Source organism: Orcinus orca, chromosome 8 (assembly GCF_937001465.1).
Source record: "Orcinus orca chromosome 8, mOrcOrc1.1, whole genome shotgun sequence".
Lineage (NCBI taxonomy): Eukaryota > Metazoa > Chordata > Mammalia > Artiodactyla > Delphinidae > Orcinus > Orcinus orca.
The window spans coordinates 54,430,144-54,452,990 of record NC_064566.1 but is presented as its reverse complement, the minus strand read 5'-3'; the positions used below and the strand labels follow the sequence as shown (position 1 = coordinate 54,452,990).

General features: G+C 56.2%; 1 protein-coding gene across 1 annotated transcript in view; it reads right to left on the bottom strand.

Annotated features, from left to right (window-relative positions):
* MYO7A (myosin VIIA) overlaps positions 1 to 22,847 on the bottom strand; it is a 101,178-nt gene that overhangs the window by 53,427 nt on the left and 24,904 nt on the right. The window contains exons 4-18 of the mRNA XM_012536694.3: positions 21,937 to 22,121; positions 21,326 to 21,447; positions 21,098 to 21,240; positions 20,711 to 20,824; positions 19,405 to 19,558; positions 18,612 to 18,688; positions 17,961 to 18,080; positions 17,086 to 17,228; positions 15,872 to 16,082; positions 15,215 to 15,350; positions 11,881 to 11,987; positions 5,947 to 6,084; positions 3,910 to 4,068; positions 3,402 to 3,494; positions 1,184 to 1,278 (exon numbers count right to left, since the gene is read on the bottom strand). Coding sequence (XP_012392148.1) covers positions 1,184 to 1,278; positions 3,402 to 3,494; positions 3,910 to 4,068; positions 5,947 to 6,084; positions 11,881 to 11,987; positions 15,215 to 15,350; positions 15,872 to 16,082; positions 17,086 to 17,228; positions 17,961 to 18,080; positions 18,612 to 18,688; positions 19,405 to 19,558; positions 20,711 to 20,824; positions 21,098 to 21,240; positions 21,326 to 21,447; positions 21,937 to 22,121 — 1,997 coding nt within the window. The remainder of the gene's footprint in view (positions 1 to 1,183; positions 1,279 to 3,401; positions 3,495 to 3,909; positions 4,069 to 5,946; positions 6,085 to 11,880; positions 11,988 to 15,214; positions 15,351 to 15,871; positions 16,083 to 17,085; positions 17,229 to 17,960; positions 18,081 to 18,611; positions 18,689 to 19,404; positions 19,559 to 20,710; positions 20,825 to 21,097; positions 21,241 to 21,325; positions 21,448 to 21,936; positions 22,122 to 22,847) is intronic.

Genomic DNA, 22,847 nt, shown 5'->3' with positions numbered 1-22,847 from the left:
AACAGCAGTGTGATGCAGGAGGGCCTCTGCCAGGGTCCGGGGGGCGGGGCTTGGAATTAGGAGAGCAGGGCTGAGTCCCAGCTCTGCGTCTCCTTGGCTCCATGACCTTGGGCAAAGGCGTATAACTTCTCTGCACCTCAGCTTCCTTATCTGTAAAATGTGCAGAATGATACCTGCCCTGCCTGCCTCACAGCCTCGTCACATAAACCCAGTAAGGTGGACATTCAGAAGGTTACTCATGAATAAATGTATGAGTAGTCAGTAAATAGAGATTAAACACTTTGAAAACTGTAAACAGCACTTATTACTGAGTACCTAACTCCCTCATTTTAGAGGTGAGGAAACTGAGACTTGATGAGGTTGGGCTGGAGCCCTCGTCTTCTGACTGACTGAGCGCCATGCTTTTCCCTGCGTACACTAGGCAGCTTCTACAGGCCGACAGTCACCTTCAACCTGATGGAGGACAAGAGACCACACATCAAACAGCAGGTGTCTCCTGAACATAGAAATAAATAAGGGAGGAGTGAAGAATGGCTACGTCAGTGTGGGTGAGCCAGCCAATTCCTGGATACACGCACAAACGAGGGCACAGCCGTGGGACGAGGGACAAGTTGATGGACAGACAGGTGGATGGACAAAGGATGGCTGGACAGATGGACAGACAGATGGACAAGTGGGTGGACGGATAGAGGAGGGGAGCGACCAGATGAACTGCAAAAGATGCAGGCTGTGGGATTTTTGTGGAGCTGAATCACACTCCAGAGTCAGCCCTGCCCATCTGAGAACTGACACAGCTGTACACGTGCCCCTTACATGGAATATGGGACACACTTTGTCACTCACAAAATCTCAAATTTCCTCTTTGGGAAATTTCATCGGGCATCTGAGACCAACAGAGGGTCCACTTGTGTGCCTTACGTACCCACATGTGCAAGCCTGTGTGTAGGTGGGGGTACTGTGTTACTGGGCACGGGGGCACAGATGGGTCCACGTGTCTGAGTGTTCAACCCTGTTCTCATGACCCTGTGGGCATGCTGTGCACGTGTGTGCATGTTTCTGTGTGTGCACGTGGGTGTTTATTCCGTGTTCACGTGGGAGGAGCGGAGGTGAGCCAGGCACACACACACACACACACACACACACATGCGGGCTGAGGTGGGGAAGAGCTGGTCCAGGTACGAACCTGTCTTTGAAGCCCCGGATAACCTTTTGGAGGAGGATGACTCTGTCAGTGATGGCCTTGTCCCGTTCCACCTCCAGCAGCATGTCATGGTGGTCCTGGAGGGCAGAGCTCCTAAGCGGCGCCCCTACCAACCTCTCCAGTCCCAGAGCTGAGGCCGCCCCAGGTGGGCCCCCTCTTCCTTCACTCAGAGCCCAGGCCTAGGGCTCATTTGGGCCCCAAAGGCTCCCAACCCTGCCCTGGCCCCATGGGGCAGCCTCTCACAGCCTCAAGTACAGACAGGTACTGTCGTGGTGGGTGCCAGAGGCCTGGGAGGGACAAAGGGAGCAGGGGGCGCCTAATTTGACTGCATGGAGTCGGGGGCCCAACACGCACACACACTGGCTTCATCCTATGGCCATCTCTACCCCAGTCCCAGCTCTTCTAGGTGTCTCTGTCACATCAGCCCCTGGCCTGGGCCAGGCCACCATCGTTTCTCTCCAGGATCTTAGAAACAGCCTCCTAACCAGTCTCCTGTCCTCTGTCGCTCCCCCTCTGGCCTTCCCTCAAGGACAGATCTCACAGAGATACCCCACTGTCTCCCGGGGTCAAGCCTGGTCTCCTCCCCTGGCACCCGGGTCCTCTACCATCAGGCCCTGCCCACTTCTCCAGCCCCCTCTCCTTCTCACCCCTGAGCCCCTAACCCTCACTCCAGTTGGACAAAACTCATGGTTCATTCAATACATGAATCAAATATCTCCATGTGCCAGCCGTGTGCTAAGTGCTAGGGTGAGGCTGCAATGAACCAGGCAGACCTGGGCCCCGCCCTGGGGAGTCTCAGTCTGGTGGGGGAGGAACATGCATCAGATAATCGCAGGACACATCAGCTGGGGACAGGGCCCGGCACAGAGGGGCTGCTTAGCCAAGGCTTTGTGAACGAGGGAGGGAACGAATGAGAAGCAGATGTTTGGGGTCTAGAAACCACTACTGGTTTCTGAAGAGCCCAGAAAAGTGAGGATGTGGAGGATGGGGACAATGACGTCTCTGGGACTAGATGCCGCCATGCCGCATGCCTTCCCTCCCTTACCCATGTGGGCTGGGCATCAGAACCACAGCCTGGAAGCCCTGCTCTCCACTCCAGGGTAGCGCCTGACCATGCGCACCTCACCCCTACGTGCTAAGCCTCTGAAACGGGCATAATAATTCTATCTCACGGGCTGCTGTGATGACTAAATGAGTGATGATGGACAAAAAGCCCCCACTGGGGCCTGGCCCATGGAACGTGTTCTCCAGGTGGCAGTTGTGAGACACACAGGCAGGGAAGAGTCAACACATTTTTCCGATGAGGAGATGAAGGCTCAGAGATACGAAGGCACCAGCCCAGGCCCCTCAGCCAGGGAGGAATTAAACTAGATCCCAGCACTCCCTCCAGCGCAGGGCTGGCTCCCCCGTTCCCTCTCCCCAGCTGTCCTGGGCTGCCTGGGCCCACCCTATGCAGAGGAAGGAGCCCTGCCCCATCACCCAGGACAGCCAGAAATCTAGAACAGCAGAAACGGAAATGGAGAAGCTAGCGCTCACGCTGTCCCTGCTCTAGCTGTCCCGTCTCCACCAGCTCCAGCAAGCTCCCCCGGCCCAGCTTCCTGCTCCCAGCCCTGCCCCCTCCCTGACCGCCCAGCCCCCAAAGTCCTGCCCAAGCTGTGGTGGGAGCCAGAGGGCCCCAGGTGTCTGCTCGGGGAGCGCGGGAACAGGCCCGGGGACACCAGAGAGCAAGGTGAGTAGCACACGGCTGACCACAGCCTAGCATGAGCCCCGCCTGGCAGGAAAAAAGGGAATGGACCAAAGGTACACTCAACAGCCCCCTACCACAAGCACATCCCATTTTACAGATGGGAAAATGAGGCTCAGAAACGGCCAGTGACCTGCCCAAATTCCCAGGACAGACAACCACAGGGTCAGGACTGAACCCAGGCCTCCCTGATGAGCCCACCTCTGGCCTTCGGTTTCCTTACCCGGGGTCACTGCTCCAACCCCACCTCCAGGTCATAGATGCTCTCAAATGCCAACTGCCCCTCCACTACCCGCTCCAACCAGCCACAGCTGCAGGGCAGGAGGGTCACAAAGGCCCAGCACTGACCCCATTCGGTGCTGCAACTCCTCTATAGCACACCCCTAGGACCTGTTCCCACCGTGACGGGGAGCCCACAGCCCCGTCAAGGCAGCCGGACTCAGAGGCCGTGCTCACTTTCAGAAAAATCTTGGTTTTGCCGATCTGCCAGTCATCGTGGGTGCCCAGCACAGCCTCAGCCATGCGCTGACATGTCCCCTGAAGGTCATCCTGTGGGGTACATAAGAGAATGGGTGGCCCCACCCGTGGAAAGGCCACCTAGTGTCCCTCCCGAGGCTGGGAGGCGGGGCTCTTGCTCCAGCTCTGCGCCTAACTGTGTGTGGTCGCAGCCGGGCCCTGCCGTCTCTGACACTCGCTTTTCTCCTTCGCTCAGCCCGGTGATTGCAAAACCCTTGCCTCCAGCTAAGAGCCAGGGCCCACTCACCACACGTGTGAAGTCCACACCAGCCGAGCATGGCGATGGAAGCTCTCAGATGCACTCCACTGCCTGACCCCAATTTTCCCAGCCATACCTGAGGGGGCCGAGGGGATGTCACGCCCAGCACACTGTTCCAATGAGAACAAGGGACCTTCGCCCAGCCCAGGGCTGGGACCCACCCGCCCGCCTATGCCCCCAGCTCCGTACCTGCTTGTAGGCCGGCTTCACGCCGGGCAGCAGGACTCGGTACCGCTCCACGAACTCCACGAAGCTGTAGCGGATGGGATAGCCGGCTCGGCGGATTCGGATGGTCTCCATCATGCCCGAGTACCGCAGCTGGCGCACACACAGGTGCCGGTCGAAGAGCTGCCGAGCAAGGAGCCAAGGGCGTCGGGGCTGGAGGCCCCCGCTGGGAGGCCAGCCCTGCTCTGTATTTTCCTGGCCCCAGACAAAGGCCCCGAGAGGCCAAGGTCACACAGCACATGAGGAGCAAAGGCGGGACCACACGCGGCTCTGCAGTCCAAACCCCACGGAGCAGCACGGAATGAGGCCCTCACGTGGGGTGAGCTGAGTGCTTTGAGGGCACAGGGGACAGACAGCTTAATTCCCCTTGGGACCTCTCGAGGGGGCTTCGTGGAGGACCTTTGCTCTGACCCTGACAGGAGAGAGGGTGCTGGAGGAGCTAGCTCAGGCAAAGGTGAGCAAGCCTGAAAGCACAGGACGTGTTGGGGGATTTTATGGGGACTGAGGAGGCTAATCTATGCCAGGATTATGGCTGTGCAGGTGGTGGGTGCCTTGTACAACCCCAGGGGTCGCCCTTCATATTATAGCCATCTTAGATTGATAGTTTTTCAGACAGCTTTCTGGCTGCTGACAGCAAAGTACCTTCCTTAAGAAAGAGATACATTTTTCTAATTGGCACAAAGTCATTTTTGTGATAGCAGCAGGGTTGTTGGATGGGCTGTGAAGGACCTGAGCGACCAGGCTAGGGAAGCAGAAGGTGACCGGGTCAGATTTGTGTTTGAGAACCATGTCTCTCACTGCAATGGGGAGGAGGACGGGAGTGGGGGACGGGAGGCAGGAGGCCCAGGGAGGAGGTCCTGCAGCCAAGGGCCAGGCCACAGATGCTGAGGTCAGCCCAAAGAAGGTTCCAGAGGCATCTGAGAGCAAGAGAGATGGTGCCCAACTACAGGGCCCTGGCCTCAGTCCCCTGGACCTCCTGCCTTAGAGGGGAGCCCACTGGAGCCCTCTGTGACTCTCCCTGAAGACCCCGTCCCGATCCCCAGGGGGACTGGCCAGCCCACTCTGGGGAACGTTTCCAGGCAGGGGACAGGGGACAGAGTTAGCATGCGGAAGGCTGGCTGCCGCCACCTGTTTCCTCTCCCTACAGGCACTTTCCCTGGCCCAGTACTGGCCTCCCGCCTTCCGTCCCTCCCCAGACCCTCAGGCCCCAGCTTCCCCTGGGCCTCCCCTCCTATCTCTGGGAAGAGGCTTGTGGTAAACAACACCTCCCAGAGCTGGGGAAGGAGAGGGCTCCCAGGGAGGGGCGGCCCAGGCTCCTGGATCTGCAGCCTCAAGCCCCTCAACCTCCCTGAGCCTCTGCTTCCACATCTCGAACATGGGGCCATAAACGTCCCTCCCTCCTGGGCTGTTGGGAAGGTTAAATGAAGCTCTGGAGAGACAATCCATTCTGCTCCGGACACACAGAAAGGGCTCAACAGATGTTATTCAGAAAAACCAAAAACGAAAATGTTCCCAACCAATCAAAGGAATCCAGGAAGGCTTCCAGGAGGAGGTGGTCATTGGCTGGACCAAAGGAGAGAAGGCTTTCAAAGTCAGGGCCACAGCAAGAAACACAGCTGCCATTTACTGAGTGCCTTCCTAGGCGCCAGGCAGTTTGCATGCGTTATTGCATGGAATACCCCCAGGAGGTGGGTACGATCAGTCCCATTTCCATCTGTGAGGAAACTGAGGCACGAGAGAATGAAGTGACTTGTCTACAGTCACCCAGTGAGAAGGTGGTGGAGTTGGGATTTGAATCTGGCTCGAGCCCACGACTACAGAGTCCAGGCTCTTTCCAGGGTACCTGCTGCCTCCAGTAAATAGGAACTTTGCTCTTTAAGCCCCTCAGGGGCCCTGCCGTTCCCCACAGAGCACAAAGTCTCACATGGCGCAGCCCCTCCCACCCCCCAGGCTGGTCCTATCTGCCTCCCCCTTGCCCCCTTCCAGGCCAGGGCTGCTCACCATGGGCTTCTTGAACTCGTTGGGCTTGATGCAGCGCACGAAGAAGGGCTGGCAGGCACCCAGCGTGCGCATCAGCAGCTCCAGGGACCGCTTGAACTGGCTGCTGAGTGTGGGCGAGCGCTTCCTGGTCTCGGCGCCCTGGGGGGATGGACCACAGCGATGGGAGGGGCTGACCCGTACCCCTCCGGAAGGGAAGCAGGAGAGGAGAGGTCAGCTGGTCAAGGGCCTGAGGGAGAGCCGCCCAAGGAAGCAGGCTGGCCAGGCACATGGGTTTTCCTGTGACCCGCCTGGTCTGCACTGGAGCTTGGGTCCCAGACGCACCCCCTTCTGGAAAGCCTCCCTGATCCTGGGCCCAGGAGCGCGGCACACGCCCTGGTGTGCTGGATGACTCTGGGCAAGACGCAGTCCCTCTCTGAGGCTCCATCCTCCCTTCCCAGTATAAATGAGTGGCCAGACTTGGTCGCCTCAGGACGATGGGGTCATCTCTAGAGACGGGTTAGACAGACCTAAATTCAAACCCTGGCTCACCACCTCCGAGTCCCGTGATTTCAGGCAGGTCACTAAGCAACACTGAGCCTGTCTCCTAAATGAGAATAGTGCCACCTATCTAGCTGACCAGGCTGTGAGAGTGTCTCAGTAAACAGCAGCCCGCGAGGGCGGCGGTGCTACCTACACCCTCTGCCCTCCCTGTGGGATTAGCAGGTCAGCAGCGGGGGGGCGGGGCAGACCCAGATAAGCCTCCTAAGAAGGCCCGAGCTGGCCTCCGGCCGCCGTCCAGCACCAAGGCCCAGGGGCCCCGTGCTCCACCAGCCACCATCTGGGTGAGCCGGCCAGCGACCCCCTGCGCCTCCCTGCCCTGTTGGGGTCCCCCTCTCAGAAGACTAGGAAATGAGGTGGGGTCCTGGGGGAGGACCTGAGCAAGAAGCAAACAGGAAGCAGAACCTCTCAGACCAAGAAACTGGACATAGAAACAACATTCGATTCCAAAGCGCTTTGCTGTTATTGTTTTCCTGGCAATTTCTTTGGGGTGAGGATTTTTTAATTAGTGAATTTGATTATTATTGTAAGATTTTATATTTTAAATGAGTCATCATTTTATCTGATATCCTGTAGCACCAAAAGCCAAGGATGCAGATGTCAACGTGTGAGATATGGGGGGAGGGAGAGGCATTTAACCCCTTCTAAAGTTAGACCACACACCCCCGGAATGAAATGAAACTTGCCAAGAAACAGCAAATGCTTGCTCTTCTGAAATTTGCCATGTTTTCTGTTTTAGTATTATCTGGAACATATTCTAGGATTTTGCCAAGAGAAGCTGAGGAGTGTCTGCACTGGGGTAGGGTGAACGTCAGGTCTTCAGCCCCCAAGTCTGCCCCAGAACCTGATCCAGCAGTAGCACTGGGTGACCCCCAGTTGGGGGGGAAGCTGTCCAGGGTGGGCTGTACACAGCCTGCATTAGAGGCCTTGCCAGGAGCACGTGTGTGCACACACAGCACACACACAGGCACACACAGCACACATACATAGACACACAGACACATAACACACAAATGTACACACAGACACACATATACACACACGCCACCCACAAATACACACGGCACACACACACCACATACACAGAAATACACACACAGAGCACACCCGCACACACAGCATGCACACATGCACAATACACACAAACAACACACACACACATAGGACACACCCTTCTTCGGTTTCGATCAGCACTATGGAACCACTTTCTGTCTGTCTTCCCTGCTGAGCTGTGAGCCCCGTGAGAACAGGCGGGTCTGCCTAGTTTACTGCTGTGCCCCAGGGCCCAGCAACAGCAACAATCAACAACACTTTGCTGAACTGAAGTGGTGCTGAACTCTGAGAAATTGTCCCACTGCTCAAGCCACAGATCTGGGAACCATTCCCAACTCCTCCTTCTCTCATATCCAATATGTCAGCAAATCTTATTGGCTCTACCTCCAAAATGGACCCAGAATCTGACCCCTTCTTACCACTTCCTCCACTGTCAGCCTGGTCCAAGCTGCCTGCATGGCTCTCTCGTTATTGCAATAACCTCCAAACCGGTCTCCCTGTTTCTGTTGCCCACTCTCCACACCGCCCTCCACTCCACTATCGACACAGGGATAGTGAGTGAGGCTGTTAAAACACAAATCCAGTCATGTCTCCCCTCCCCCAACCAGCTCAAAATCCTCAGTGGCTCCCCAGTTCACTCAGCATGAATGCCAAGGTCCTTTGTAAGAACCCACCCCACAGGACCTGGTCCCAGTTACCTCCAGCCTCTCCACCACTTTATTCCCTCCCTTCCAGCCACCCCTGCCTCCATGCTCTTCCCAGGGCAGGTTGGGGCTTAAAAAGCGCCTTAGGGTTTTGCAGTTGCTGTTCCCTCTCCCTGCGATGCTTTTCCTCCAGAAAGCACGTGGCTGGCTTCTTCACTTCCTCACCAACCTCTCAGTAAGGCCTCTCCTGACCCCCTATTCAAAACTGCAAAGCCCCCCCACCAGCACCCTTCCCGCCTTCATTTTTCCCCATCTCATAAGTCACCATCTAAAATTATGTAATACACTGATTTATTTGCTTATTAACTATTTCCTCCTTCTGCTAGAGCACAAGCTCCACGAGGACAGAGTTTCTTTCTGTTTTGTTCACTACTGTGTCCCCAGCACATATGACGATGTCTGACATATAACAGGCATTCAGTAGGTATTTGTGATGGAAGGAAGGAATGAGTGAATGGGGTCTATGATCCCAGGATCTGCTCTCACTTCCCTGGCCACCTGGTTTCTGATTTGGTTTTATTTCATTGAGGGGAAAGGTCGTCTTTTCCGACATTTGTTGTTTTCTGGGATAATCTGCAGATAACTAGGGACGGGGTAAAGGCAGAAGTGAGAAGTCCAAAGGTCAGCGTTAAATGATGCCTCGGAGGGGATGTGAGGCACAGGCACCCGAGCAGGATGTGATCGGGGCTGGGAAGTCACTGTCAGGAGGAGCCACCTGCATAAGGAGCGAACCAGCGTCCTGAGAGGGCGCCTGGGTCATGTGCCTGGGGTTGGGGGTGGGGTGGCGTTCACACCCTGGAAGAGCCGCCCTGCTCTGCTGCTCCCTCCAGTGGCAACGATTGGGGTGGGGCTGCCCGGGGCGCCCTGAGGAGGCAGACACAAGAGTCAAAAGGGTAGAAATTCAGGGGCTGGGGACCTGCGCAGGACACAGGTCAGATCACCGAAAGGACGTGGGCCCTCATCCTAAGGAGAACGCTGCGGCTGGTACGCTGTCATCCAATAAACTGACTCAGCATCCACACTTCACCAAGCCCATTTCCTTGTTCCTTTAACAGAGCTATCATGTTTCCAACAGTTACGAAGTATTTTTTCTTTCCTTGAGGCAAAGCTTGCAGATAGCACAGTACAGTGAAAAGGAGCAGGGACAAGAAAGCCTCACTGTAGCCCTCACTTGTACGTGACCTTGGCCAAGTCCCTGCACCTCCCTGACACAGACCTGGAACCAATCCCTGTGTGTCACCAGCTGTGTGACTTCTAGCAAAGACCTTGGCCTCTCTGGGCCCCAGTTACTTTACCTATAAGGTAGGGGCAATAGTAATTACTCACGGGGATGCCTAAGTGGGCCAGAAGAGTAGATGTAATTGGTATCAAATCTGTCACTGCCATGTTCTCATTCTGTGCTCCAAAAACTCCCTCAGGAGCGGGCCACTTCTGGACACCCCACAGTCTCACACTTGGACCTCTCCACGGTTCCTCAGCAAGTGGGTTCTATTCCCAGAGTTCAGGGAAGGGGGCTTAGAACAGGAAACTTCATGGAGAGGTCCTCACATGCCTCCACGGGCTTGGGAAAGAGAAGTAGGAGGAAAAGATGGGTTCAGTGTCTTCCGGGACTGCCCAAGACCAGGACGAGTGGGTAGGCCTGGTAGGGGCTGGGCTGGCGTCTACAGAAGGACAGGAGAGAGTGGGGGAGAGTCCAGAGCCACACCTGTGTCACCAACACTGCGACCGGCAGTTTGTGGGCTTCACGTTGGGGACTGCCGGTGCTGGAGCTCCAGGCGCCTGGGCCCCTCTCTGGTGGTGGCCCTACGTTCATCCCATCAACCGGCTGGACCAGTGTTGGCCTGGAGCCGACTGTGGGCAGAGGACAGAGGCCTCCTTCCAGATGACCTCCCTGCTCTTGATGTGCTGGGGGCCCTGCACTACCAGTGGTTTTGTGATTTCTGCCAGAACTCTGCAGGCACCAGGCAGCAGGGGGATGCCAGACATGCAGGAAGGAAGGGGGACCCAGCGTTAAGAGCGAGTGTGAGAGGATGTCAGCATCAGGCAGAGAGGAAACTGAGGGCTGAGAAGAGAAAAGGGAGGCGAAGGGACGCCAGAGCTATGCTGCTGCTAAGGGTACCCAGCATCTTTGGGGCCCAAAGAGCCTTGGGAGCCACGCACGACCTGCAGCTGGTGGTCAGGACACACCAGGGATGGTGTTCCAGGGCCTAAGGAGGTCAGGGGGCAGGGAGTGGCTTCTAGTCCCAGCTCCCCCAGATGCTGTGACTGGGAGTGAACCACACTCCATCTCTGAGCTTCAGTCCCCCATCTGCAAAATTCAGAAAATACTACCACCTGTCTCTCCTGATCTACAAGGTTAATCAGAGGATCTGACTGAGTCATGGACATAGAAACCCTTAGTAGGGCCTGATGGAAGGAGCAGGCCTTGATGCCTCCAAGAGACTCCGTGGAGGCAGAGAACTTGGGAGAGAAGGGTTCGAGTCCCAGCCCTGCCCCGATACACCGGGCAGGTCTCACACCTCTTTTTCTAGGGCTCAGTTTCCTCCTTTAAGAAACTGAGATGCCTGAAGTCCACACAACTCAGAAAACAAAAATCAAAGCACTCCACAAACCACTCCACAAAAACGCATACTCCAAAACAATAAAGAAAAAAGGGCCCTTTCCCCAAGCCTCAGTGCCTCAGGGTCTGAGGACACAGCCCAGCCCCAAGGGCTGCTGAGGCCTCTCCCGCCATCCTCCGGCCCCGGGCTGGGGTCTATTACCTTCGCAGAAGCCGCTGACTGGCGGAGAGTGCCCGATGAATAACCACAGAGAAACTACAACAGGAACCACAGTGCACGGCGAGATGGGGTGGGGGGCAAGGAGAACGTGGCGGGTCAGAAAACAGGGAGCAAAATCCACCAGGGAGAGAGGACAACCCTCAGGGCAGTGGTCTGGGCTTCTGGGAGGCTGGGGGCAACACAGGCAGCAGGACAGGCACTGAGGGGGCAGCGGCTCTGCCCCCCACCTTGAGCCCCTCCATGCACTCTCCAGGAAGCCATGGGACAGGAGGAAAATATGAGATAAAAAGGCATATAATCCTGCAAGAAACAAGCCCACCCATTGAGAAGGTGGTGGAGTTGGGATTTGAACGTGGCTTGAACCCACTACTACAGAGTCCAGGCTAACACGCTAGGGCCAAAGAAATGTCGAGGGTGGGAAATTCTCCCCCCACCCCAGTTTGGGGTCCAGGGCTGGTGCAAATATGCCTTTTGGGCCCATTTCTCTGAACACCCACACCCGTCCGCGTCCTCAAGGCTGGACGTCCCCTCTTTGCCCGTGCTCCCTGTTAGCTGCTGGAGGTCAGGGTGGGGGAGGGGCCCCCCATGGAAAACCGAGTCCTGACCAAGCTCTGCTCCGCAGCACCCCATGTGATCCTTCTCTGGGCCTTGCACCCCACCCACTCTACCTCATTAGTACAAGAGGACCCGATAGGAGGACCTTGGAGGCCCTCCAGCCCCTCCCGGAACCACAGCAAAGCACCACCCCTGCTCTATGGCCAGAGGAGCTCAGCTGAAGCCACTAGACAAGGGAGCATCTAGATACCGGCCTGGCTTCTGGGGGCCCTTCCTGCCCAATGAAAACCACACCCCGACATTACCATGGCGACGTCAGCCTGGAAGATCTGCTTGATGAACTTGTTCCTGGAGGAGTGGACCAGCTGGATGATGTCTCCGTGCAGGGTGTCCCGGTTCTTCTCCAGGAAGCCTGGGTGGCGGCAAAGAGCGGTCACACCTCGCCAGCTCCGGCAGCCTCCCCCTGACAAGACTCACCCCTTCCCCGAAGCCACAACACCTGGTCCAGGAAGACCCTCAAAAGCCACCTATTTCAACCACATCCACTTTACAGCTGGGGACTCTGGGGCCTGTAGAGGACAGTAGCTTGCCCACGGTCCCAGAGAAAGCGAGGGGCAGAGCCAGCACTGGAACTCGTCTCCCCAGCCTCACAGCTCACCTCTTCCCGGCCTGGCCAAAGCGGAGGGCAGGAAGTCTCAGGCCCCGGGAGGGAGCGGGGCACCTTGCCAGCTCAACCACCGCAACCCCTGAAATGCCAGCTTCAGTCTTTTGGACGAAGGGGAGATAGGCTGGGACCTGGGACCCTCTACCGGAGTGCTCGCACCTGGACAAACGTCTCCTCCAGCAACAAAATACAAAGAAACTTAGGGACTAAAGATAACCACATGCATGTGCGGTACCAGCAATTGTGAACAATAAGATACAAAAAGGCCACAAACCGACTGCCATTCCTGAGCTGCTGGGAGCAAAAGCAGGGAACTGCCCGTGACCCCAGCACACAGCACCACCAAGAGGGTGAGCTGACCACGTAAGCCGCCCCACCCCCCAGCCCGGCCCACCAATCCGCCACCGCCCTCGCCTCATTTAAGGAACCAGCCCGCCCCCACTCAGGGCGTGAGCAAAGGCACCTGTTTCTTGTTCTCACTCCCTCGTGCTAAAGCAGCACGAGCCCCTGTAAAGCTTGCCTGAATTTCTCGTCTGGCTTCTTACCACTTTCTATTGATTAAAAAGTCCAAGGACCCAAGTTCAGTGACAAAGGTGTCAAAAGCCCTTGTTAAGTGTGTGCCCTGGGAGAGAAACCAAGTTCTTCTGGTACCAGCTAATAGTAAAGGAATGCATTTAAAATACCTTGTGTTTGGGAAGTGGCTTCACAGCTGGAATGCTCACAACTCCCCCTGTATATGCAGGACAGGTGGAGACTATCTTCCCCACTCTCACAAGGGAAGAAATTGATGTTCAGAGAAGCTAAGCAAATTGTCTAACTGCACACAGCAAGCCACGGGCAGAGTTAAGACCTGAGCACAGGAGCCCTGGCACCAGCCCAGGGAGGCTCCCCTGCACCAGAGACTCCAAAGCAGGCTACCATCACCAGGGCCTGAGGACTTAGGAACTGGTTAATGGGGGGCCTTGCTAGCACGGGGATGAAGATGAGGAGCCCAAGGGCTGGGGATGCCCGAGGAGGAGGAACCCTGCAGAGAAGCAGCACCCTTTTCCCCCAGGACTCAGGCTGCCCTGGCTGGCAGATGGCACAGAGACCCAGTGCGGAGCTGCCCACCTGGCATCTGGGGGAGGGTGAGCTGCAGGTGGCACTCAGTACTGGAAGGGGGGCTCTGAAGTTGGGATGGAATTGTAGGGTCCTAATTAAAGCTCTATGACAGACTCACTACGGGACCCTAGGGAGGTCCCCTTCTGGGCCTCAGCTTCCTTATCTGTTGAATGAGCATGATGCAACCGTAAGCTCTAGCTTCTTTTTGGATCACCTAGCACCACACATGTCATAAATAAAATTTACTGAATTGAAACAGTGCTCTGTACACAGAAAATGCTGACACAATTGTTTAAAGTAGCTCAAAACTGATTAGTGACCTTAGGCAAGTCATTTCCCTCTCGGGGCCTCAGTTTCCAAATCCATAAAAGTAGATGAGCCGTATGTTTCCTCCACATCTAATAATATTCTATAATTTTATAACTGAGTAGAGTTTGCTCAATTTTCATTTTCGTCTCCTCAGCCACATCATGAAGCCTAGGACATAATAGATGCTCAGTGAACGTTGGTTGGACTGCACTGAAAAAAAAAAACCCTCTCTTACTCCAAACAACAGATTTGTTTGTCCAACACTCCTTCAAACTTAACATTGGTTTCCTTCTTTCTAACAGGTGGGGCAGATCTCACACCCTAATGAGGGCGAGCAGCCTTCTGATTGCATAATTGCCGCATGGCTTGCTCTCTGCCTCCTGGACCAACTCAACAAGGAAGTATGAAAGCAGCGGCTCTTTGCTTGTTCGTTTGGAATTTCACTGGCTTTGGCTGTGGCTGGGACCCTTTGGGACTGAAGGCGGGAGGGCAAACACATCCCACAGCTGATGCCCATTCAAGGCCAGCCCTTTGCACCAGGGTGTGAGGACTGCGGTTGGCAAGGTCAGTCTGCCCGCTTTTGACAGACCCTGTAGGAATTCCAAGTGGGGAAAACTTGACCGTTTTCTGACCGTCTTCCTCACTTCTAGCTTTAAAATGAGCCCAATCGTATCTCCCAGGAGAAAAGAAGATACATCTCCTTCAAAGACCAAACTTGGTCTTGCTGCTCAAAGAGTTTTGGTGAGTAACGGGGCTAGTTCTAGGCCTGGCTTTGCAGCCAGTAGGCCGTGTGATCTAAAAAAAACGTTAACTGCCCCTTCTGAGACTCAGTTTCCCCATATGTGCAAAAGAACATTGAGCCCACCCGAAGAATTGAAAGCAGGGACTCAAAAAGATAGGTATACACCCATGTTCATGGCAGCACTGTCACAACAGCCAAAAGGTGGAAACAACCCAAATGTCCACCGACAGATGAATGGATAAATAAAATGTGGTGTATACACACACACACACACACACACAATGGAATATTATTCAGTCATAAAAAGGAAGGAAATTCTGACACATGCTGCAACATGGATGAACCTTGAGGGCATTATGCTAAGTGATATAAGCCAGGCACAGAAGGTGAGATAGTGTGTGTTTCCACTTATATGACGTACTTAGAATAGTCAGATACATAGAGACAGAAAGTAGAATGGAGGTTATCAGGCACTAGCGGGCGGGGGGAGGGTGGAGAGTTACTGTTTGGTGGGTACAGAGCTTCTATGTGGGGTGATGAATAGGCTCTGGAGCGTGGTGATAGTTGTACAATATTGTGAATATACTTAAGGCCACTGAACTGTAGACTTAAAAATTGTTAAAATGGTAAATTTCATATTACATATATTTTACCACAATTTTTTTTAAATCCCTAAAAAAGAAGCACTGAGCCCAATGCTTCCTAACATCCCTTCCCTCTTTGTATTCCAGGGCCCTGGTCTCTGTCCTGGGCTGGACAAGGGGAAGGAAGGGAGGGGACACAAGCAAAGAGAGACAGCCAGCCCCGGAGGGCCCACCTGTACCTTGACTCTCATAGTAAACAACGCCTGCAAAGTGGTTGATACCGAACTGGGTCTCGTGGTTGTTCTTGGGGGGAATGTAGTTCGAGTTGAGCTTGTGCTGGGAGTTCAGTTTATGCAACATGGTGGTGTCTGTGCCCTGTGGGAACCAAGCAGCAGCTGTCAAGCCCACCCACTCCTCCCCGTCGTCCCACTCTCTACCAGGCCCTACTGCCTTTCCTGCCCCCTGTCTTTTCACCCCCTCTTCTGTTTTTCCCAACAGCTTCCCTCCCTTTATTTATTCCCCACACAGGAGCTCTCTGGGCCTCCATTTCCCCATCTGTTAAGCGGGTGAATTGGAATTACACAACCTTGAAAGTACATTCCAGCTTAGAAAATCTATTTTCCATGATTAAAATCATGAGAGCAGCCCCTCCCCCACTCCAAGACATATTCTGTGTCTGGAGCACCTATTCTGCACCAGCTGCATGCTTAGATCTTCATAGTTTGGTCCAGGACCCACTGGACCGTAGGTAATTCCCAAATGTCAGATGAGCGCATTTGAACCGGCCCCAAAGCTGCTCTGAGAGGCGCGTATCATTAGTCCCATTCCACAGATGAGGAAAGCGGAGGCTCAGAGCGTGGAGGGGACGTGTCCGCCCCGCTCCGCTGCAGGCCCACCTTGGGGAACTTGCTCTCCTCATCGATGAGGGAAATGATGTTCATGGGCTTGTTAGCGATCATGTCCAGGGCGTCCTGGTTGTCTGTGAACTCGATGTGCAGCCAGTCGATGCTCTCCAGGTCATACTCCTCCTGTTCCAGCTTGAACACGTGCCGCACGAAGAACTGCTGCAGGTGCTCATTGGCGAAGTTGATGCACAGCTGCTCGAAGCTGCAGGGAGGGGTGCAGGGCACAGGTGGCAGCAGGAGGCAGGGGGATGCTCAGGCCCTGCCTTGCCGCTCAGGGGCCGGCCCCAGCTTGGTGTGCAGTGTGCCCCTGGGACTTCCAATCTCTGAGGTGAACCAGCATTGCAAGTCCCACCCCCTCCATTACCAAAGAGGACACGGAGGCCCAGAGAGGGCACAGCACTTGCCCAAGGTCACTCAGTGAGTCAGAAGGAGAGTTAAGGCTGGAGCCCTTTTCCCTGCATGACGAGGCCCTGAGAGAGGGCTGGTGGATGGGCACCACACCCCTGGCAGAGCACCTGGGAGAGGAAGAGCCAAAGCACTGGGGAGGGGCCTCAGAGAGAGATCCAAAGCGTCAGCAGACATGGGAAGCGGGCTCGCGAGATTGGGCAAGAAGGGCCTTGACAGTGACATCTCTGCGCCACCAACTCAGTGCTCTCCTAGGTGACAGACACTTCGTGTGTTCAGTGTGAGTGTTTTGGTGGTGTGGAGGGCTTTGAGACATCTGAACATTACAGGAATTGAAGTGACTTGCCTGGGGTCACACAGCTAAAAAGTGGGGCAGGGCTGGCTGCCACCAGCTCCAGTGTCCACCTGGGCCTGCTCCATCGATCTGCCCCTCACACAGCCCCCGAGTGGGACACCAGCTATGGCCAACACCCCATCTCAAGCTTGGCTCAGGCCCGGCCTCACCTGCTTTGCGGCACCTTGGAGCTTGGACACTGGACTGATGGGCAGCGGGGACTAGAGTGTCTGTGATGGTGTAAGAAGAGCCTTCACTCCACCACCCCAGCTGGCCTCAGCTGACCCAGGGACTGGAGGGGACAGGGAAGAAGGGGAAAGGGCCCCAGAAGGTGTCTGGAGTCAAATTTTCCAACAGCCTGGCAGAGTGTGCTTGGGGCCAGCTAAATGTAGTTTAAAGGGAGAGATTTGACACTGAAGTCCACGTTGCAGAAGAAAATTCCCACAGGACACAGCCCACGTGGTACCTGTTCACGGCAAAGTTCTCGAACCCAAAGATGTCCAGGAGGCCAATGGACCGTCGAGAGTTGTTCACTTCCTGGGAGGGAGGCTTGTATATTGCCGCGTTGATCTTGTCCACAATCCACACGAAGAGCCGCCCGTAGATGCCCTGCGGGGAGAGGCAGCCACGTAAGCCACGGGTGCAACCACAGCCTCCCAGGAGGACCGGCCAGGCTCCTGGGCCTCGGTGGCCTCGCTCCGGCCCCTTCCTGCAGCACGAAACCCCCAAGCTTCACCCTCTCCTGCCAGAACAATTCCTGCCTGTCCTTCAAAGCTCTGTGGAGACGTCAGCTCCACCAAGAAACTTCTCCTGACCTCACGCAGTTTGGTCTCCCATCTCTCCCAACCATCTCTGTCTCCCCTTCAGCTCTGATTATCACGAGGGTCCCAGAGCCCAGCACAGGGCCTGGCACAGCAGAGGGGCTCAACGGATGACAAAATGGCAGGACTGGGCGGCTTCTCCACCCGACCCAGCCCCTCTTTGGCGGTCTTCGTTGGAGAGATCAGAGAGGGTATGCCCTGGGCTGGGAATAGCACAGCAGACCGAGTGACCAAAGGTTATGATTCAGCATGAAGCTGACCAGGTGTGGAGGGCCTCAGGGTACCAGAGCTGTTGGGGCCGCTGAAGAGCACAGCTCCCACCCCTTGTGGGACAGACGAATGAGGCTCCGGGGAAGGCAGGCTCTTGCCCAAGCCCCAGAGAGCGCCAGTGGCTGGAGCCGGACCCAAGGGCAGACCGGGGTCAGGGCCCAGACGTCCTTCCAGCTCTGTGGACTCCTCGGCTCCTGTCCGTGAACAACCCCACCTCCCGTGGGGCGGGGAGAGCCGGCAGCCACTCCACCTTGACGAAGGCGTCTCTCACGTCCAGCGCTTGCTCCCTGCTGAGCGGGGTGGACACCGTCTCCCCACGGGTGATGAGGGTGTGGCTGGTCAGGCAGCTCATCAGGTTTGGGGGGTTCACCTAGTGGGGCAACATTAGGCACCCACTCAGCCGCCCGCCAGCCTGCCCCTCCCTCCATCACACCTAGAACCCCTCCCGCCTTCCACCAGGCCTGACTCAGACTCCGCCCTCCACGGCCATATCCTCCCCAGTCATCAAACTGAGAAGGGCGGCTGAGAAGGAACTGCTCTCTCCTCGACAGCCCCCTCCCATCCCCCCAGCATGTCCCCTGTCCCTCCGGCACCGGCTTTGACTCTGGCTTTATTTATACCAGTTTTCCAAGTCGAGGCAGAGTCTGGTAAATCTTTACTACAAGACTGACTGACCTTCTCAGGGCCCCCCATGCTCCACACCCTCCCCAGGGGCAGCCGTGCTAGGTCCCCACTCCTCCTCTGGGACCCGTGCCCAACACAGATCCTGCACACAACCGGTTCTCGACGTCGAACTTCTAGAACTCTCCAAGCAGAGGGCCCCAGCTCCCTGAGCCTGAAGTCAAAACTGCTCCTCTGGGAGAGGGAGAAGCAGGCGAGGGGACAGAAAGCTCTCACTGACCTCGAGCAGAGACGCGGCTGTGGCCAGGGATGGGGAGAAGAGGACCTCGCAGGCATCCAGGTTTTCAAACGTACGGTCTGTCAGCAGCACCAGGGCGCAGCGTCAGGCAAGGGGTGGGGGGCGTGGGGGGAAAGGGACAGTCTAGCAGGACAAGGCGGCTCTTGTCTCGAGTCTCAGGGGGACTGCCCTGCCCACAGAGGGCATCAGCACCATGACTAAATGCTTTTCTGGGTTAATATCAGTTTGACGAATGTTGTCACCGTGAGCCACGGGCACCAGGAGGGTAGGGAGCATGTATGCCCAGCATCTGGCTTCATGCCTGACATCTACGTAGCGGACACTGGCAGTCACGGCCCTCTCTCCCATGACCCTCACTCCAGACCCCCAGAGCAATCAGGGGCTCCTGAGACAGGCTTGGAGAACTTGTCTAGCTCTGTGCCTGATACCATCTGCCCTTCGCCAAATGTGCCCTGCTCTCTCAGGCCTCAGGACCTTTGCACAGGCTCTTCCTTCTGCCTGGTGCGTGCTTTCTCCACGTCTCTTAGTCTTTCAAGACTCACTAGACTGTGAGCTCCTTAGAGCTGGGATCATTCATTCATACTGAGCAAACATTCCCAGAGCTCTTACTCTGTCCTGGGGCCATGCTGGACACCAGGGCAAGAGCAGAGTGGACTTGGTGCCTGTCTCAGAGGACCTCCTCCCAGCCTGGCACATCGCTGGAGTGTCAGATGAGTGAACGTGTTCCCCTTTCTAGCCTGCCTTCCTTTCTGAAGATGGCTGTTCAGTCACTCACCCTCATAATTCAGGTTGCCCAGGTGCAGGATGGCGGCCAGGAGCTTTGAGATCTCCCAGTTCTCCGTGTCTGTGAACATAAGCACCTTCATGGCCGAGCGGATGTTGGCATACTCCTGGCTGTCCTCGCGGCCCTCACAGGTTATGCAGTTACCCTGGTGGGAGTGGGTGGGAGAGTGGGGTGCAGAAGGGTGTCGGGGAGGCCACAGGTACCCACAGTGCCTGGGCTGAAGGGCCCTCTGCCTGGCCAGGCCAGCCTGGGTTTCTGAGCACTGACTTCACCTATGACTCCTCCAGGAAGTCTAGAAAGCTCCTGGCTGGCCTTCTCAGGAATACATTGCCCACATCTGGGGAGCATGGATGCCCCTTCTTCCCATGAGTGAGAGGAGCCAGGTCACCGATGCCAGGCCTGCCCCCGTCACCCCGCCTGGCAAGTCACAGCACCAAGGCCTTACCTTACCCCTCTCCCCCCATGGACATCCACCCTCAGGAACCTGAACCCCTCACAAGGTGCAGCCTGGGGTAGAAGGCGGGAGGTGGTAACTACAGACAGGCAGGGCATCGCCTGGGGTCTGCCCCATTGTGTGTGCCTATGAGACCCGTGTGTGCACGTGTGTGTGTGTATCCAAGTGTGCCAGCCAGCTAACGGAAGTGTCCAGAAAGGCCTCCCACACCTACAATACACAGACATACACACACACCCCTTGGTTGTCCCACATCCCTCAGCTGCCATGGCCCACACTTGTGTCCACGTGGCTGGCCCACCTCAGGTCCAGACAACCCGGCGTGGGCTCCCCCCAGTCCAGCCTGCTGTGTGCATGGCCCACCACTGGCGCTGAGTGGCAGCAATGGTCTCAGGCCCACTTTTCCCTTATGTCCAGACAGCAAGAGGCTGGCAACAGGGCCCTGCAACCAGTAAGCCCCCGGGGCTGAAGCCACAGCAGGCTGTACCCTACAATCCTGGGGGCCCTGGCAGAGGTCCCAGTCTCCACGTCCTCAAAGAATAACGTATCACCTCACACGTGTGCAGACAGGGCCGGGTGTGCGTACACGTGGGCATGTGTGTGTCTATGCGTCCCTGGGTCTGGGACGTCTACACATTTAGGCATGTGTGTGTCTGTGGTGATAATTCGTCTAGATGTGTGTACAAGCAGGTGTGTGCCCACGTGGGGAACAGGCCTTATGGTGGGCTGGGGCCAGTCAGAGGATGGAAGAAAGCCCACAGAGAAGTTCCTACCCACCAGGCCTGGAGCTGCGGAGGGGCTGGGACGGTGTCCCCCTCCCCGGGTGCCCCACCTGGGCCTCACCATGGCCAAGTAGTTATAGTCTGTGGCCTGGCCCAGGCCCAGCTTCCTCTTCTGTTCCTCACTCATGCCCTCCAGCATGCAGTAGAACACGTGGTAATTCCTTTCATCGGGGGCCTAAAAATGGGAGCACAAGGTGTTGGGGAATGGGAGGGCGGGAGGAGGCCATCCGGAACCAGACAGACAAGCAGACTGTAAACAGTACTATGTTAGCAAGTGCCTTTCATGAAAAAGTCCCCGTGGGTGGGTTTCCTGCTGGGATTTCAGGCACTGAGGCAAGCGAACTGCAACACAGGGACAACCAAGGCCATGCAGACGGTGTGCACCCCACACCCCCCTGCGGCTGGGGCTCCCGCGCAGCTGCAGCTCTGCCCAGGGGCTCGGGCCCACCTGGCGACAGACACGTGACTTCTCCAGCAGGTACTGCTCGATCCTGGCACCCTCGATGGCGCCCCGCTTGTTGAAGTGGATGTCGATGTACTTCCCGAAGCGGCTTGAGTTGTCGTTGCGAATGGTCTTGGCGTTCCCAAATGCTGCAGGGTGGGCAGACGTTCATGGGTCACGGTCAGTGTCATTCGCCCCCAGCCCCCCGGCCCCGCCCTGAGAGCCCGGCCCTACCTTCCAGGATGGGGGTGGCTTCCAGCACCTGCTGCTCGATCCATGAGTGCTGCCCGCTGATGGCCGCCAGGAACTGCAGGATCAGCTTTGTGCTCTCCGTCTTCCCTGCCCCAGACTCCCCACTGCAGAGGAGCCCCAGGCAGAGGCAAGACCTGTTACTGCCCTAAACTACGGCCCCCCCCTCCAACCAGCTCCCTATCTGTAAAATGGGCTGACACTACGGACCTTCCAGGTCTGGGGAAGGCGAAAGGAGCTCAGCGCCCTGCCACAGCTAAAGGTTACCTTCTTTCCCCTTATTCAGACACACACACTCCTCCACCCATACTGCCACACAGCATGGCACGAACTAGATGCTCGATCAATGCTTTGTTGTTTTACCCTCTGCCCAAGAGAGAACAGGAGCCTAAGGTTGCAACTGACCATAATTTAACAGGAGCCAGCAGTAAACAAGGTTGGTCTCAACAGTTAACATGCGCTTTGGTAGCATTAATAGAGGTATAAGGCCTGGGCAAGGGGAGGTGATTCTCTATATTAGGAGGCATTAGCGGGAGCACAGAGCAGGAGTTCTAGGGGCCAAGCCTGGAGCTCCATGCTGGTCCTGGGCCGCCCACCTGATGATACAGCACTGGTCACGGCTGTTGCGCTTCATGTTGAAGTAGCAATTGTCAGCAATGGCAAAGATATGTGGGGGCATCTCCCCAATCTTCTTGTTGGTGTACTGGCGGATGTGTTCTGGCGAGTAGATAGAGAGCAGCTGGTAGGGGTTCACAGCCACCAGGATGGAGCCCGTGTAGGTCTGTGGGCAACAAGGAACAGGGAGCTCACTCCTTCCCACGTGGGAGGCTCTGACTCTAGAAAGCTCTCAGGCTCTGCCCTGCTCCGTCCCTCTGGAAGGGACAGCACTGGCTTTGGAGTCCCATGGATCTGGGGTCAGAATCCTACCTCCCTATGAGCTGGGGGTGGGGCCTTCAGATTAGCATTGGGTCGGGCTCACAGTAGGTGCTCAGAGACATTTGATGAAAGGAGGGAGGAAGTGGGGAGGGAGGGAAGGCGGGTCTTAAAGCCTCAATTTCCTTATCTTTATCCGTAAAATGGGCATAATATAACTTTATGAAAGAAGATGGTGGACTTTAAAATTTATAGCACACTGCAGGTAATTCTCAAATGCTGGCCCCCACCTTTGCCTACAAACCCTGCATCCCAAACCTTCAGAGCAAAATTCACAAACTGGACCTTCCCAGAGTGGAGGAGTTGGGTTGGTGAGGGGGGAGTGGAATGAAGCCATAAAGAGCTAAAGGGGCTGGGTGGGCCCCAGTCTCTGCAGCACTGCCCCTGTGCTGTGGGGGACAGAGTGCCTCCAGCCATCCCAGGCAGTGGGGACACACAGGCCAGACACACCTCAGAGAGCCTTCTGGGGGCTTTCTCTCCTCGGGCTCCTCTGCTAGGGCACCTACATGCAAAATTTCCTGCTGTGGGCCCTGCTACACAGGGGACACAAGGCCTGGCCCTCCTGCCACCAGGA